Source organism: Odocoileus virginianus, unplaced genomic scaffold (assembly GCF_023699985.2).
Source record: "Odocoileus virginianus isolate 20LAN1187 ecotype Illinois unplaced genomic scaffold, Ovbor_1.2 Unplaced_Contig_11, whole genome shotgun sequence".
NCBI lineage: Eukaryota > Metazoa > Chordata > Mammalia > Artiodactyla > Cervidae > Odocoileus > Odocoileus virginianus.
In genome coordinates this window covers 1,438,468-1,455,776 of record NW_027224328.1, presented here as the reverse complement: position 1 = coordinate 1,455,776, position 17,309 = coordinate 1,438,468, and the positions used below count along the sequence as shown (strand labels likewise).

General features: G+C 35.8%; 1 protein-coding gene across 6 annotated transcripts in view; it reads right to left on the bottom strand.

Moving 5' to 3' along the window:
- LOC110143546 (killer cell lectin-like receptor subfamily F member 1) overlaps positions 1-12,922 on the bottom strand; it is a 28,118-nt gene extending 15,196 nt beyond the window's left edge. For 2 of the 6 annotated variants that reach the window (XM_070463989.1, XM_070463987.1), the window contains exons 1-3: positions 7,107-7,870; positions 4,823-4,921; positions 3,039-3,167 (exon numbers count right to left, since the gene is read on the bottom strand). In XM_070463989.1, coding sequence (XP_070320090.1) covers positions 3,039-3,167; positions 4,823-4,921; positions 7,107-7,245 — 367 coding nt within the window. In that variant the 5' untranslated portion in view covers positions 7,246-7,870. Of the gene's footprint in view, positions 1-3,038; positions 3,168-4,822; positions 4,944-7,106; positions 7,872-11,577 lie in introns of those variants that run through there. The other 4 variants (XM_070463991.1, XM_070463990.1, XM_070463993.1 and 1 more) reach the window with 4 other exon arrangements.
- Positions 12,923-17,309: the final 4,387 nt, after the last annotated feature.

Genomic DNA, 17,309 nt, shown 5'->3' with positions numbered 1-17,309 from the left:
TTTATCCAGATCATCTCTAATTCCTGAGACTGAGGGAGGGGAAGAAAGGAGGGAGTAAAGAGACTTTTAAAATTTAATTTTTCAGCTATATTTTAAAAAATAGTGAGTTTTGTACTCTAATACCTGATTCATGACTTTTTATTTCTTTATTAATTTTTGTTGGTTTGAAATGTATTAGTTTCTGCTGTATAGCAAAGTGAATCAGCTATACATATACACATGTGTGTGTGCTCAGTCTTGTCTGACTCTTTGTGACCCCACAGACTGTAGCCTCCAGACTCCTTTGTTCATGGAATTTTCTAGGCAAGAATACTGGAGCGGGTTGCCATTTCCTACTCCAGGAGATCTTCCCAACCCAGGGATTGAATCCATGTCTTTTGTGCCTCCTGCACTGGCAGATGGATTCTTCACCACTGCAGCAACTGGGAAGTCCATATATACATATATCCCTTCTTTTTTTTTGGATTTCCTTACTGTATAGGTCACCACAGAGCACTAAATGTGCTATTCAGAAGGTTCTCTTTAGTTATCTATTTTATACAAAGTAGTATATGATTAAGTTTTTAAATGAAGCTATAAGAAGGAGTTGACAGAGGGTGAGATGGTTAGATGGCATCATTGACATGATGGACATGAGTTTGCGGTATCTCTAGGAGATAGTGAAGGACAGGGAAGTCTAGCTGTGTTGCAGTTCAAGGGCGTCACAAAGAATCAGAAATGACTGAGTTATTGACCAACAGCAACAAATACATAGAAAAGAGCTAAATTCCTTAACTTGTGATTTCTGAATTTCTTTATTTAACAGTAATCTTCTGACTGCCTGATTACCTGCCCTTTGATGCGAAACTCCTATATATCCTAGCTCCCTCATCACCTCCCCAGAGCAGTTCTCTTGGGGTCACTGGAGATGCTGCTTCTCAGGCTGAGTTCCAAAAATCCCCACCAAATAAAACATAACTCTTGACTTTCAGATTGTGAATATTTCTTTAGTTAGCACATGCCATATCAGAAATTTCACATACCACCCTCCCCTCCTAATTCATAGAAACATGATTGAAACTCAGATTAGGAAGACAGATTAACAGACAGGTCTGCTATTTCCTTATTGGTTAACCTCACGATAAAGCTTCTCCTCTCAAAAGCTGATGTCAAGTATTGAATTTTTACGTGTGTTAGGCAGCAAGCCCTTTGCTCCAAAACAATATCTATTATCATATCATCCTTAACCACACTCGACATCCTGGGCTCACCTTACCTTTCAAGTTTCTAATGCCTCACACAAGAAACTACTCTAGACCTCTGTCAGGAAGAAGTTTCATCAGTTAAACCTCACATGAAAAAGGCATTTGATTATATCTTCACTAACTCTCACACACACATATGCATCTTGTGGGTAGGGAATTTTTCTTAAGTTTTTTTGCCATTTCATCATTGAACCAAGTATTTTATATTTGCCTGATAAGCTGGCATGCTGCGATTCATGGGGTCGCAAAGAATCAGACACAACTGAGCGACTGAACTGAACTGAACTGAATAAGTATGTGATGTCAAATTAATAAATTAAAAATTTGAAAAATAGAAAGAGATAGTGATATGTTTGTTGACTAGCAAGAGAATTGTAACATTTGAAGTAGCAGCAAGTTGACTACTGAAGACAGTGGTATTTAAGAGTTTTAGCAGCAGCAAGGTAAGTGAGCAGTACAGTAAAGTAGTGAACCTGAACAGATTAACAGGAACCAGAGTTGAAAGTGAGTAATTACAATAAGAAAACCATCTTCAAAATACTGAAAAGGATCTGAATTCACCCGCCTAAAATATTCCATTTTTATATGAGAATTATTTTAAGCTGAAAGACAACTTGAGATTCAAGAGATGCAGAAAGAAGCCTCCTCTGAGCTTTGCTTATCAGACAAAAAGTAAACACATCACGTTAACTCCAGTTCATGTGCCCATTGCATAGGGAGGCCAAGCAAAGCAAAGCATCAGTCTGGAGCAGAGCAAAGTTTATTGAAAGGCCATGCAAGGAAGGGTGGCTCCTGCCCTTAAAAAACCCACAGCTCCCTGAAGGGTTTTGGCAAAGAACTTTTAAAAGCCAGATGAGGAAGGGAGGTTGCAAGGTCTGTGATCAACTCATGCACAGTTCTCTGATGGCTGACGGTGAGGAAACAGGCCAGTGTTCCAAGGGTGAACATCATCAGTTCTTAGGCTCCAGCAGGCCTGGGGCTCTGTACTCAAGGTCATCAAGTAGTTAACATCTTCCATTTGTTGGAGAGGGGGACTTTTTGAACATCTACAAAACACCTCTGGAAATGTGTATCAAATACTATTAGACCCTTCAGAGAGGAGCTAAAGCAGAGGATTTGGGGAAAGACCTGTCCCACCCAGAAAGGCCCCATGGGGTCCTGCTCAGTTACCTTCTGAGGAGTGAGGCTGCCATGAACCCCCTCTTTAGGGTAAAAACCACTCCCACCAAAGAGACTGATAGGAAACCTACCTTAAGTTCCTTCTCTGGAGGAATTTTATGGCCACGAAGAAAAAGGAAAAACTACTCATGCCTGCTTAAACAGACACTGTCACAAACCTTATTAGTTCCTATGTGTTCTGAAAAACCCACTTGTCTTTCCCCAAAACCCATATTGTTTTTCCCATCAGAGTCATTTTTTCTCTCTTTCTTTCCCCAGGTGGCTCAGTGATAAAGAATCCGCTGCTAGTACAGAAGATGCGGGTTTGAACCTTGGGATGGGAAGATCCCCTGGAGAAGTAAATGGCAATCCACTCCAGTATTCTTGCCTGAGAAATTCCATGGACAGAGGAGCCTGGCAGGTTACAGTCCATGGGGTCACAAAGAGTTGGACACGGACTTAGTGACTAGCAACAACAACTCTGTTCCTTATTGAAGCATAGGTATATGAACAATTAACTTTGACCATTTAAGCTGCCACGTCTTTTGTTAGCTCTCATATGCATACAGATGAACCATTTTCTTTTGTTAACCGGTGTTTTCCTCCTCCAAAACACAATGAAATAAAACCACTTACTTATGAAGTTTGTACTGTTCTGCTGCTTCCTAGGAGAAAGATTCATGCAGCTGTAGTCTTTGGTTCCATTATCACTACTGAACCTCTCACTGGGGTTGTCACTGCAGGAATATATTCTTAGGTGACTTACTAAAAAATGAAGAAAAGTAGTAACACTAATTAGATTCCTACAAATATAAGCCTTGGCCTTTTAATTATCCATCAATGTTGTTGTTCAGTTGCCCACTCTTTGCAACCCCATGGACTGCAGCACACCAGGCCTCCCTGTCCCTCACCATCTCCCAAAGTTTGCCCAAGTTCATGTCCATTGCATCGGTTAATATGGAACCTTAAGTAAATTCACAAAATACTGACTGAGAGGACAGCTGTTTATAGCATTTTAGCCTTATAATTTGACAAAGGATGATAAACTTAGAGACTCAGAGAATTTCCACTTAGGAAAATGTAAGTAGAAACAATGTAAAAACAAGTTACCTAAATAATAAAAATTTTTAAAAATAAAATATATTTACATTTGCATCTGTTTGGTATAATAGATTAGAATTCTCTGTGATCTTGAACTAGTGACTTAGTTTCTCTTTTCCTCGAGTTCCTCATATATAAAAAGGGAAGATATTTAATGAACTTAGAGCTGATGGAAGGCTAAAAGTTAGTGAGTGTAAGATATTTGTCACAACTCCTAACATATAATAGGACACAGCAAATGGAAACAATAATAGATAGGACTATAGCTCTTGTTGAAGTAGAGCTCATTTTACAATATATCTTAAATTTAACTCAGCCTTAAGTTTTCAAGCAGCTGATAAATTTTGTCAAAACTTCAAAATATCGTCATATGTAAACTCCATAAGTTGTTTTTTTTTTTTAAGGGCCAAATCATCTTTCATAAAATTAAGTGCTTTCACCAAAATATAAAACTTCAGTTCATAGAATTGGGAGTGTCAAAACCACATTGTTTACCAACTGATAAATGAAGTATGTCCTTATCAGTAAACAAGGATGTCACCATCATCAATGATTGCAGCCCTCCAAAATGAGCCTGTGAGCTCTAAGGGAACTCAGGAAGGAGAATGCCTACTATCTAACAGCCATCAGATGGCAGCCACTCCCTGTGAGAGTGAGCCCCAAAGAAGCTCAGGATGTGAAAACATAGAATATCAGCCCCAGATAGCTGAGGTGCATATGAAAGGAATGATTTCAGTGAGCCCAGACTCTTGCATCTTCCCATACATAGAAAGTGCTAAATTCCTTAACTTGAGATATCTGGTTTTCTTTAATTAACAATAATCTTCTGGTGTTCAGATTACCTGACCTTTGTTGCAAAATTTCTGTATAACCTAGCTTCTCCTCCCCCTCCTCCTAGCTGCAATTTCTCAGAGCTATCTGAATCATGATCTCCCAGGAGGCAGTCTTCCTTCTGCCCCAAATAAAACTTAATTCCCAACTCTTATTGTGCAAATTTTTTTCAACAAAGTGCTTTTGCCAAAATATAAAACTTCAGCAAATTGTGACTGTCAAACCCACAGTTTGCCAATTAATTACAAAATTTCTAGCAGAGTACAAAATCACATTTATTACCTCCTCTACATAGGGGGAAATGATTAATAATTAATGAAATTATCAACTTTGTCATATAATACCAACATAAATAAAACAATATTGAAAGAAAATATTACTTAAATATGAACAATGATTCTGAAAAAGTTAGAGAAATGTAAAAAACAACAACTCCAAAAGACACATGTTAATCTCTATAGTTCAATGTGTAGATTTCATTTACTCACCCCAGACAGTTAGTCCTATCACTGTGGCAACAAGTGTAACCATGGCAACACTGGTCAGTCTCAGAGCAGTCTGATGCCATTTGGGACATTTGGGGTTATCTGTAATGATTAATTTTTCTTTCTGAAACATTAAGCATTTAAAACAAACTTGAAAATATGTCAAATTGTTGACTTAAAAAAAATGCACTACATTAGAGAGTTGCAAGTTAAGGTTCCTTCGAGGCAAAATGAGGACTACAGCCTAGGAGAGAACATTTCAGATAGCTCTGAAAAGTTGCTCCAAAGAGGCAAGGGGAAGGTCAGTACATAAGTGGTTTTGGTGAAGGTGGAATGCGTGCAATAAAGCACATATTTTTCCTAAAAGATTTCTGCTAGTCCTGTGAACCTTTGTTAGTCACAAAAACACAGTCATCTCACCATGACAGATTTTTGTGCTTTTCTAGCTATGGAGAGAAACAAGAATTGAGCTCATAAAATTGAATCGTGAAAATATTTAACTATCCAAAGACCTGTCACTCGAGCACAGAGGAGATGTGTGCACCCTGCTCTCTACCCTAAACTCCTTTTGGGATGTGTTGAAAAGCAGCAGCTACAACAACACATGATTTAATCCTTGTGGAGATGGATGATGAGTGCCAACTTGTACTTGACAATACAAATGTCAAACTCTGAGAGTTCACGTTGTCTTAATGTGATGGAAAGAAATCTACAATCTCTGTACATATTACATTACCATGAACACATATTTAGTTATCTTTAAAGAACTGGTTTTATCAATTCTAAATAAGAGGTGAATAAGTTGCGTGTGTGTTCCCAGTCATGTTTGACTTTTTGCAACACTATGGACTATAGAACACCAGACTCCTCTGTCCATGGAATTTTCCAGGCAAGAATACTGGAGTGGGTAGCTATTTCCTTTTCCAGGAGATCTTCCTGACCCAGGAATTGAACTCATACCTCCTGCATCTCCTGCACTGCAGCTGGATTCTTTACTGCTGAGCCATCAGGGAAGTCTAAGACACCAGTATGCTTTATCTAATAAATAAATATTTTTCTATTTTTCTGTTTTTTTGGTTTTGGTTTTTAAGTATTTATTTCATTGCTTTTTAAATTTTTTCAGCTTGATTAAGATATAATTGACATATCACAAAAAATAGGATGATTTGATATACACTTACATTGAGAAGTGATTGGGGCTTTCCTAGTGGATCAATGGTAAAGAATCTGCCTACAATGCAGTAGATGTGTGCAGGAGACATGGGTTCAACCATAGTAATGCAGTCCTCATTTCACATAGTTATCATTTTGTGTGTAGATGTGGTGATAACTTTTACGATGCACATTCACTGTTGCTTTCTAGTATATGGTACAGAATTGATATCTATAGTCATCATGTTGTACATTATACCCCCAGAACTATTATCACCAGAACTTATTAGTATCACTACAATTTTGTAACTATTTCAGCATTTCCCCCCATTCTCACTACCAACCACCAAAGTACTCTGTAGAATTCACCAGTTACTAGTGAATGGATGTTATTCTTATATTAACACTTCTGTTCCAAAACTATAATTCACATAATAATCAAATGGGTGGTTATTAGATAATCAACTACTCAAAACATTTCCACTAAAATTTGTCATTTAAGTTTATGTACACCTGGACTGGAAACATATAATATTCAGTGGGATTGACACCCAGGAAGGAAAAATATATCAAAAGACACCCAAATATATCAGATATGTCAAACTGACACCCAAAAGGGAAAATATATCAAAAGTATCAAAAGAATTAAATTATATTAAAAATTACTGTCTAAAGTAGAAACATAAGTAAGATTAAGTACTATAGCCATCTATCTTCCTAAATTTTGTTTGAAATATTATAAAAGTTATATATTTATATTAGTTCATGAAGCAAAACTCAGATGCCAGTCTTTATAACTTTGCCTCAACAAAATAAGCATTATAATACTTTCTTAATCTTCAACCTAGGTCAAGTCAGATCTGATTCATTATTTTCAATTTAACAATGTTTATAAACATATAATTATATGCCAGAAACTAGACTGAATAGAAGGGTTGCAGAAATAGAAAACTGCACAGTCTAATGGGGAGACATGTAAGTAAACAGATTATTTCAGAATAAGATTATGAATTTTCTGAATAATAGATTACAGTTCTAGTTCTTAAAAGTTCTCATTAAAAGTCTGAGACTAAAAGACCAATAGAAAATTCTAGCTACGTAATCTGTGGCCTCATGGAAGGTTATGGTTTCTTACCTTTGCATGTCCACGTACGTTGGCAATGATAGGGATGTTTCCTTGGCTTCTGCATCATTGATTCCTCTGTGTTTTGCATCTGTCCAAACATCCTATAAACAGAATAATCCATCTTTGAATGAGATGGAAAAAGAGACATCACTTGATCAAAAGCAGTCAGTGCCTACAAGCTGTGGCATTGAAACAAAGCCTAGAGCTGTGAAACCACAAAGGATATGGTTGAAGAGTGAGGGGAACTTCATTATTTAAATAAATGTTTTCTTTCAAGATTGTTTCATATTTACAGAAGGGTTGTGAAGTCACTACAGAGTCACCATATACCCAATACTCCACCTTCTCTATTATTAACATGCTGCATTAGTACATTTGTCAGAATTAATGGGTCAATATTAATATACTATTTTCAATTAAAGTCTATACTTTATTCACTTTTTGTCCAGTACCTCTTCCTTAATATTTACCTAAGACCTTTTTCTATTCAAGGATCCATCCCATTCAGGGTACCACAATACATTTAGTTCTGATATCTCCTTAGAATATCTCTAGTGTGATAGTTTCTCACTTTTTTCTTTTTTTTTAAAATTTTGACAGTTTTGAGAAATGTTGATTAGATATTTTCCAAAATGTTCCTAAGCTGAGGTAGTCTGATGTTTTTCTCATCATTATACTAGGCTATATATTTTCGGAGGGCTTCCCTGGTAGCTCAGATGGTAAAGAATCTGCCTGCAATGCAGGAGATCTCTGGTTTGACTCCCTGGGTCAGGAAGATCCCCTGGAGAAGGGAATGGCAACCCATTCCAGTATTCTTGCCTGGAGAATCCCATGAACAGGGGAGCCTGGTGGGCTACAGTCCATGAGGTCACAAACAGACATGCCAGAGTGCCTGACACACACAGGTTTTTGGAGGAAGACAAATAGTCATTCTTAGCGCATCTGATGAAGGGTACTTTTATAACATAACTATTGAGGATGACTTTGATCATCTGACTATAATGGTGTTCATCAGGTTTAACTACTGCAAGATTACTCACTTTTCCCCATTTCCACACAGGACTCTTCAGAAGGAAGTCAATATGCTCAGCCAGCACTTCAGTGGAGATTTATGCTCCACTGTTTTCAGTAGAGAGAATCTACATAAATTATTTAGATTTATTCTGCAGAGGATGTTTGACTAGTGTTCCATTTACTTATTCATTCAGCCATTTAAATCAATGAAAGTCATTCACATTCATTTTATGTTTTGAGGGACAATTTAATGCTATTTTATTTTATTGTTCACATGGTTCAATCTTTGGCCATCAGGAGTTTTTCCGGTTGGCTCCACAAGTTTATGCTGATGGTGCCAAATCTAATACATTGCAACATGGATTATGCTAATCTCTTCCTTTGCATTTCTACAACCTCCCACTTCAATAGTGAGAATCATGGTTATCAGCATCACCAGAAACTTCCTTAATTTTTCAGTTCTAGTGTCCGTACTTTATCCCTCGCAAGACATTTGGTCCTGTCAAAAGCATCCATTGAGCCATTTGGTCCATGAGTCATTAAATAATACAAACATTAACTTCCCTGAAATGTTTTTTGAGTTATTTTGATTTGTAATTCATTGACTGTTATGGATTTCATGTTTATTCTTTCTTACCATGAAGTTTGGCAGGGTTACTTTTAAATCAATAAGTGGTTGCTCTAAAGTGTATATGGACCTGGTTATTGGTTTTATATTTGCAGCATCTGTTAATAATTTTGTATTTACAGATTTTGTTACCATCTTTGTGACAATGTTATCTGTTGGTGGCCATATGTGAGTGTGAATATCAAGAATCTGGGCGATGATTTTTTCATTGTTTTGCTATTCACCTTTAACACTTCAATAAGCCTCCAAATTGAAGAATGGTGAACTACCATCAGCTGTTGAAATTTGCAGTTCCAACTTTCTGTTGTTCATCTTGTGGTTGCCATTTAGTACTGATGTGTAAATATTCCAAGTTTCTGGTGAAACTCTTGGAACTTTTGATCTTCTTCTGCCTCTTCCTTGCTTCCATAGACTCATACTTTCTAAACGTAATCCACTAAGTCATCTAATTTTTCTTCTGCCTTCTCCATAATGTATTTAAAATTTTCATTTGTGTCTTAGGACACAAACGGAATTCCAAACTGCATGGATGAACACTTAGTGTGTTGGCTATTAATAACTATAGTCATATACTCATATGCTCTCCCAAATGAGATTTTTTTTGCCACAGTATTGTGAAAAATAAAACAAGCATCCTTTTCCTTATTCATCTGGTAGGAATAGTCAAGTTGTATTTGTATTTGCAATCTCAGAACCCATCATGCACAGTGATTTATCTCACAATGTTGAGATTTATTTCCTGTGCAAACACAGGTACTTTCTCATATACATATCTGTAAGTGTCTTCTTACTTTTTCATTGTTAGTGCATAATTCAACAACATAGAAAAACCCAGTGCTACTCCATACACAGTGAATAACTGAGTGTACTCTGTTAGGGTCGTCTTGAAGATGTCATCAATGAATAATGTATACTGGCACTGAAATATCAAATATTGTCAAGTTGTATTACTATAAATAAAAATTTTTTGTGTTTTTTGAGCACTGGACTCATGCATAAAAATCCCCATATCTGGTCACTTTATACTCCTTTGAGATTTTAATTACATGCAATGAAGTTAGGTTTGGAAGTTGGTGTCTGTTTTGAATTCTATTTACTGTCCCCATTAATGAATTTCTGGTCTGAATAACAGGACCTCTTCATCATGATGGATAGATCGATCCCAGTCTCTCACATTGCAGGCAGATTCTTTACCCTCTGAGCCACAAGAGAAGACCAAATGTATAACAAGAGAAATTAAATATGATTTTTGTCTAAAATCAAGAAGACAAGAGGAAAGAAATGAGGAGTTGTATTTGGAAAAAGAATGATCTGATTGTGGACATAAGTTTGAGATGCCTATTAGACATCCAAATGGAAATGCCTAATGTGCATTTAGATATTTGTACCTGTAACTCAAGAAAAAGAACTATATATGAAGCAGAATGAGCTCACTCAGAGAGTGTGCTTACAGTGCTAAGTACTGTCCTTGAGAAACTCCAACATTTAGGGCTAAAACAGAGAGGAAGCCAGTAAGTGAGATTAAGAAAGGGTAGCTGAGGATGTCAGAAAAAAAGAAAGAGATGTGTTCGGAAACACAGGGAAGAAAGTTTTTATTAGGCAAAAGTTGGCAAACTATGTCAAAGGATGCTGAGAGGTCAAGAAATACAGGGATAGTTAAATGGCCATTATCTTGGCAATGTGGAAGTCCCTAGTGATATTGATCAGAAATTATTTTGTGAAGAGAAGAGAATGGAATGAGTTGAAAAGACAACAGAAAATGAAGAATTTGAGAGTGTGCATTTAGCCAAATCTTTTGACAAATATACTGAGAAGAATGAATGAATAATGGAATAATAGCTGAAGGAGAATATATGATCAAGGGAAATGATTGTACTTTAAATATGGTAGACCTTAGAACATGGGGGGTTTTGTTCCTTTGGGTTGCTTTTTTTTTTTTTTTTTTGATGCTGGAAATGAATCAGTGAAAAATAAAAAATCAATACCGCAAAAAAGGGTGGAAGAGAAATAATTGCAAAAGTAATGTTTTCAGAAAAATCAAGAGGAGATGGGTTCTAGAGTACAAGCGGTGGGCTTGGCTTTTTACATGAGCAAAAATATTATTTCCACTGTAACATAATTAAGATTATTCTATGCTTTGAATTCTAGACACCCTTAGTTTAATTTTGGCCAAGAGTTGTGTGCAGATTTCTAAATTATTCTTTTCTACATCAAAGAAAAGCAACTATAGAAGGATAACCACAATCTCTTCCTTTCCTGGCAGCTTACTTCCTCTCAAACAATGCTTATGGCATTTCTCTGAAGTATTTCGAAGACTGTGGTTCACCTAAAATTTTACCAAATATGCTTTCCTGATTTGTTTGAAATGTTACACCAAAAAAATAATAATTTAGATCAGCATGTGTGTTAAGTAGGTATGAATCAGCAAACTAAGTGGTTGAGAGCCAAGTGTATTACCAAAAGAATTGCTATGAAAGAAAGAGAAGGTTTGGAATTAAAGGAAGGATCCTTCAAGACTATTCTTCAAGGGGCTGTAAGGGGTTAAGGGGGAAATAGCAGGCAGAATATGGAAAAGATGTAAAGAAAAAGGATAGTAGCTTCAAAGGAAAGGAAACCATAATATTACAGCAATAGAATTTATGGCGTTAATTTTTAAAAGTAGAGTAAAAGCTAAAGGTTGACCCCAATATCATTCAGATCCCAATATTACTCTTTGCAACCCCAAGAACTATACAGTCCATGGAATTCTCCAGGCCAGAATACTGGAGTGGGTAGCTGTTTCCTACTGCAGGGGATCTTCCCAACCCAGGTCACCCACACTGCAGGCAGGTTCTTTACCAGCTGAGCCACCAGGAAGCCCAAGATACTGGAGTGGGTGACCTATTCCCTCCCCAGCAGATCTTCCTGACCCAGGTATCCACCCAGGGTCTTCTGCATTGTAGGTGGATTCATTACCAGCTGAGCTACTAGGGAAGCCCTGAAAGAAAGGAAATAATAATATCATAGCAATAGAATTTATGGTGTTAACTAAAAGAGCAGAGTAAAAAGGTAAAGGTTGACCCCCATATCATTCAGTTACAGTATGAATTTTTATATCCTTTTACTTACTATATGAATATTAAAGTTATCCTTGTAAATATCAAGGATAACTTTGTTTTAATCTTTGGATTTAGATCATCTAGCAGAATACCTGACAAACGTAGCTTTAAAAAATATACTAATGGAGTTGATGAAGCCAAGGGAATGTAAAGAGCAATTTGTTCTTGTAAGTATACAAATGATTAGAGCTAGGAATGAAAAAGATGAGACAGGTATTCACCTACTGGGAAACAGCAAAAATAAAGATTTTTATGGCTTATTTAAATGACATTATTAAAGTAATACTGCATACTTACACTATTATGGAGATGCACCATCTCCTTCAACCATTGAAAGCACTCTCTCAGAGCTATTATCCCCATTTTACAGATGAGGAAACCGAGTGGCAGGGAGCATGAGCAACTTAACCTAGTGTTGGAGCTAGAATTTATATCCATGTTATCTGACATAAAGTCTTGACCCTTCAACATGCTCCTTCATAATTTCTATGTATACCTGTGACTGATTCATGGCAAAAAAATAACAAAATTCTCTAAAGCAATTATCCTTCAATTAAAAAATTAATTAATTAAAACAATTTTCCCAAAGATACTTATTCTACACCACCAAAATGTCTTTACTTAATTTTCCTTCATCCTATGAGAAACTTTACCAGTGAATATTTACGTGTGAATAATCATCGTTTCTGATCACCTACTGTGAATCTGGTTCAATCAAGAATGACAGTCTCCTGATTACAGATTACTGAGGAAGCAACATTGCAACAGGTAAAATAATCAAAAAGAGCATTAGAAAATTTATGGTGTCTAGGCTAAAGAGAGCAGAACAAAGTGGTCTTTGTACAGCCATAGAACCATCGAGTCATGTGATTGTTGCTCTTCAACTGCTCAGTCCAGTCCAGCTCTTTGTAACCCCAGGGACTGCAGCATGACAGGCTTCTCTATCCTTCACTGTCTCCCAGAGTTTGCTCAGATTCATGTCCATTGAGTTGGTGATGCTATCTAACCATCTCATCCTCTGCCGCCCTCTTCTCCTTTTGCCTTCAGTCTTTCCCAGCATCAGGGTCTTTTGCAATGAGTCAAGTGGAAGCTAGATAAAAGAGAAATACATTAGGTAGAGAATGATCCTCTATAACTGTCAAAAAATACTGAAAATTAAGTGTAAATCATGTGTATACTGTAACAAAAATTGAACACAAGTAACACAGAAAACATTTGAAATGTATATGTAAAATAAGGAACTATAGTCTTAATATACAAGGGGCTCTTTTTAATCAGTTAAAAAATAGCAATATAAAACTAGAAGAAAACATGAGGTAACAATTTATGAAAAAAGAAAATATATTATCAGTAAGCATTTGCAAAAAATTCTTATGTGTAAAAATAAACAGTCCATCTGAGAGCATTAGCTGTCTCTCCATTCGTTTGCCAGAAAAATCGCAGTCGATACACTCAGAGTAAAAAACAAACAAAAAAAAAAAAAAACCTCACCAAGATATGTATCTAACCACATCGAAATATTTTATCAATTTCCAAATCTAACTATTTTTTCCTAAATAGATGGTCTTAAAATGTACTAGAAGTCCTCATTGTATAATTTAATACTAGATAAAGTACACTTGCATAAACTGATCTAAAAAAAAAACTAACATTTCATAATAAATGGTGGGGGAAGAGAGTTCAGTAGGCTTTAATCTTGAAAAGTAAAGCAAGATACTATTCGAAAATAGTTTATCTTATATTTGAGATTTAAGCTACAATTGTATATATTCAAGAATCTTTAGAATGGAATGAATTAAGTGTTGAGATTTTAGGAGGGTCATTATTTTTCAACCTGATTTTATAATAGCAGAGTAGCATAACTGTAACTCTTATTTGAGTTTTATAACATAATCATATAATGTGTCACTTTTGCAGAAAAAAATAGAAACCTCTCTGATTTTATTTTTATTGAGTGTCTCTTAATACCTCAGTCTTCAATTTATTATCCTTTGAAGCAGCTGCTAATCTTCTTAGTGCCCCTGTTGATTTTGTATATTTAAAGTATTAATTTGTATAATTCTGTTGTTCTCCCATTTTTCAGTAAATTTTCCTGTGATTTAAACAAATCTCTAATTTTATTTAAACAAATCTCAAAGCTCTCAGAAAATCTTAAATACTTTGAAAGCAAGGTTATTTTGCATAGCACACTCTGTGTGCATTAGGTTTTAGCATCTGACAGCTGGTGAAATACAGTCAAGAATTTCCTTTATGTAATGACACAGATGGAGGCTAATGCCAGGTGGGAAGAGGAGGTGCGCGGGAGCCAATTTTGCAAGTGTCAGCTCATCAGTGAATAATTTTGCTTCTATTGCTTTTGACATTTATTACTTTCTTATACAGCCTCATAACTGCAGTGATTCTGTGAATGAAAGTTTGGAGACTTTATATATACATATGTTTATATATATGTTTATATGTTTATACTATATACATATATATACATATATACATATATATACATATATACATATATAACTATATATGTATACAATACACATATATATACTATACATATATAACTATATATGTATACATATACATACATATTTTATATATATTTATATAGTTATATATATATTTATATAGTTATATATATTTATATAGTTATATATATGCTATATAATATATAAAATATTTTATATATATTTTTATATATATAGTATGTTAAAATTGAAGATGCTTTGACATAATTCTTAAGCGATTCTCAGAGCTTTAATGTGATGCAGTCAAGACAGACATAATTATTTCCACCATATACTTGACTTAGAACAGTTACAAAATTTGCTTGAACTCATAGAATCATTGAATAAGGTAACTGAGATTTGTACCTAAATCAGTTCTTGTGCCAAAGTCCTGTTTAATCCAATGTATTATACTGCCACCAAGTGGTATGAATTTTTATTCATATGCATCTGTAAATAAACAGGTTATTCCATTCTTATGGATTTGGGAAGATTTGCAATCTCTTCACTTGTCTATTAGCAAAGTAATTTTTTCCTGTGTATCAGGGATGCTCTACTTTAACATTCACATATTCCTGAATTTGTATAATTTTATGCTTTAGATACACAAGGAGAACTTAATTATATGAAAAGTTTAACATGTATAGTATTTATTTTATCCAAGGCATTGTACCCTAAAATTTATTAACGTATTATTATCATTCTTACTTTAATAGGAATAATAATCAAGATTTCCAGGAGAAATATCAATAACCTCAGATATGCAGATGACACCACCTTTATGGCAGAAAGTGAAGAGGGACTAAAGAGCCTCTTGATGAAGGTGAAAGAGGAGAGTGAAAAAACTGGCTTAAAACTCAACATTCAAAAAACTAAGGTCATGGCATCTGGTCCCATCACTTCATGGCAAATAGATGGGGAAGCAATGGAAACAGTGACAGACTTTATTTTCTTGGGCTCCAAAATCACTGCAGATGGTGACTGCAGCCATGAAATTAAAAGACTCTTGCTCCTTGGAAGGAAAGCTATGACCAACTTAGACAGCATATTAAAAAGCAGAGACATTACTTTGACAACAAAGGTCCAACTAGTCAAGGCTATGGTTTTTCCAGTAGTCATGTATGCATGTGAGAGTTGGACCGTAAAGAAAGCTGAGCACCGAAGAATTGATGCTTTTGAACTGTGGTGTTGGAGAAGATTCGAGAGTCCCTTGGACTACAAGGAGATCCAAGCAGTCCATCCTAAAGGAAATCAATCTTGAATATTCATTGGAAGGACTGATGCTGAAGCTGAAGGTCCAATACTTTGGCCACCTGCTATGAAGAACCAACTCATTTAAAAAGACCCTGATACTGGGAAAGATTGAAGGCAGGGGGAGAAGGGGACAACAGAGGATGAGATGGTTGGATGGCATCACTGACTCAATGGACATGAGTTTGAGCAAGCTCCGGCAGTTGGTGATGGGCAGGGAGGCCTGGTGTGTTGCAGTCCATGAGGTTACAAAGAGTCAGACACAACTGAACAATAACAATTATTCCTACTTTATAGTAAAATGAATGAATCTCACAGATTCTATGTAAATTGCCAGTATTACACAGCTACCAGTTGCCATGCCAAGGCTCCCTTGTTCCTCTCCAAAGCCCATCCTTATAACCATAAATTATATTTCATACCATAGCTTTTCCTTAGTTAGAATTTTATCAAAGGTTTATTCTTTCACTGCCTGCTTACTGCTTTTTTAACACAATATCTTCTGAATGACTATAAGCACCAGATCTTTAGAATCAATCCTTGAGTAATACCTTGTTCAGGTACTCCTCTGTGTAAACATAACAAATAAATATCCAATCAATGCCAAAATATCTGATCTATACCTGTATCACTTTTTCACAAGAAGTAACCAAGATTTTGTTTTTTTAGATGTATTTTAATTGCAGGCTAATTAGGGCACACCAACCCACCCCAGTTTTCTTGCCTGGAGGATCCGATGGACAGAGGAGCCTGCGGGCTACAGTCCATGGGGTCTCAAAAAATCAGACATGACTGAGGGACTTGTATACTACTTTACAATATTATGGTGGGTTTTGCAAATATGTATTGATTTTGCTCTCCATTCCTGACATCAGTGGTAAAAAATTGGTGGTGAAAAAATTCTTTTCTAAAATGCTTTAATTTTTAAAACCAAACCATATATTTAGAGCTGCCGTCCAGTAGCCATTAACCACATCTGAGTGTTTAAGTTTAAATCAATTATTATTAAATAAAAATTTAAAATCTACCCACATTTCAGTTGTGGTTGCAATTGTTATGGAATATTTCCACCATTGCAGAATGCTGACTCAACAGTGTGGGTCTAGATTCAAGATAGAGGTTTTCTTCCAGATGTTGTACAAAAGGAACTCCAGCTAGGTTTTCTGAACAATGAACCATAGTTAGCTCAATACATTTTACAGCAATTAGAAGCAATAGCCTTCTTCACCGTGTGTGCTCATAAGATGTAGATGTTAAGATCCAAGCGAAGCAAGACTGAATATGATGACAGTGTTTAAAGAGAACCTGAATAGGGGTTTCCCCGATGGTCCAGGGGTTAAAACTTCACCTCCCAAATTAAAGGGTGTGGGTTCGATACCTGGTCAGAGTGCTAAGATCCCACATGCCTCACAGCCAAAAAACCAAAGAGAAAATGGACCCAATACTGTAATAAATCCAATTAAGACCTTAAAATAAAAATCTTTAAAAAAGAGAGACAGAACTTGAATATAGGACAACAACACCATGTGTGTGCTCATTTTTTAATAGTTTACTGAGATCAGGTTAGTACCCTTAAAGTAAATAACAACACATGTCTCAAAATGATAGAGACTTCTGGTGAAGAATGACCTATCTACTCTTAGAATTTCTCAGTAAAATATGCCTGAATATATAGAAATATATATGTAGAAAGTCCAGTGTGTTAGTCACTCAGTCG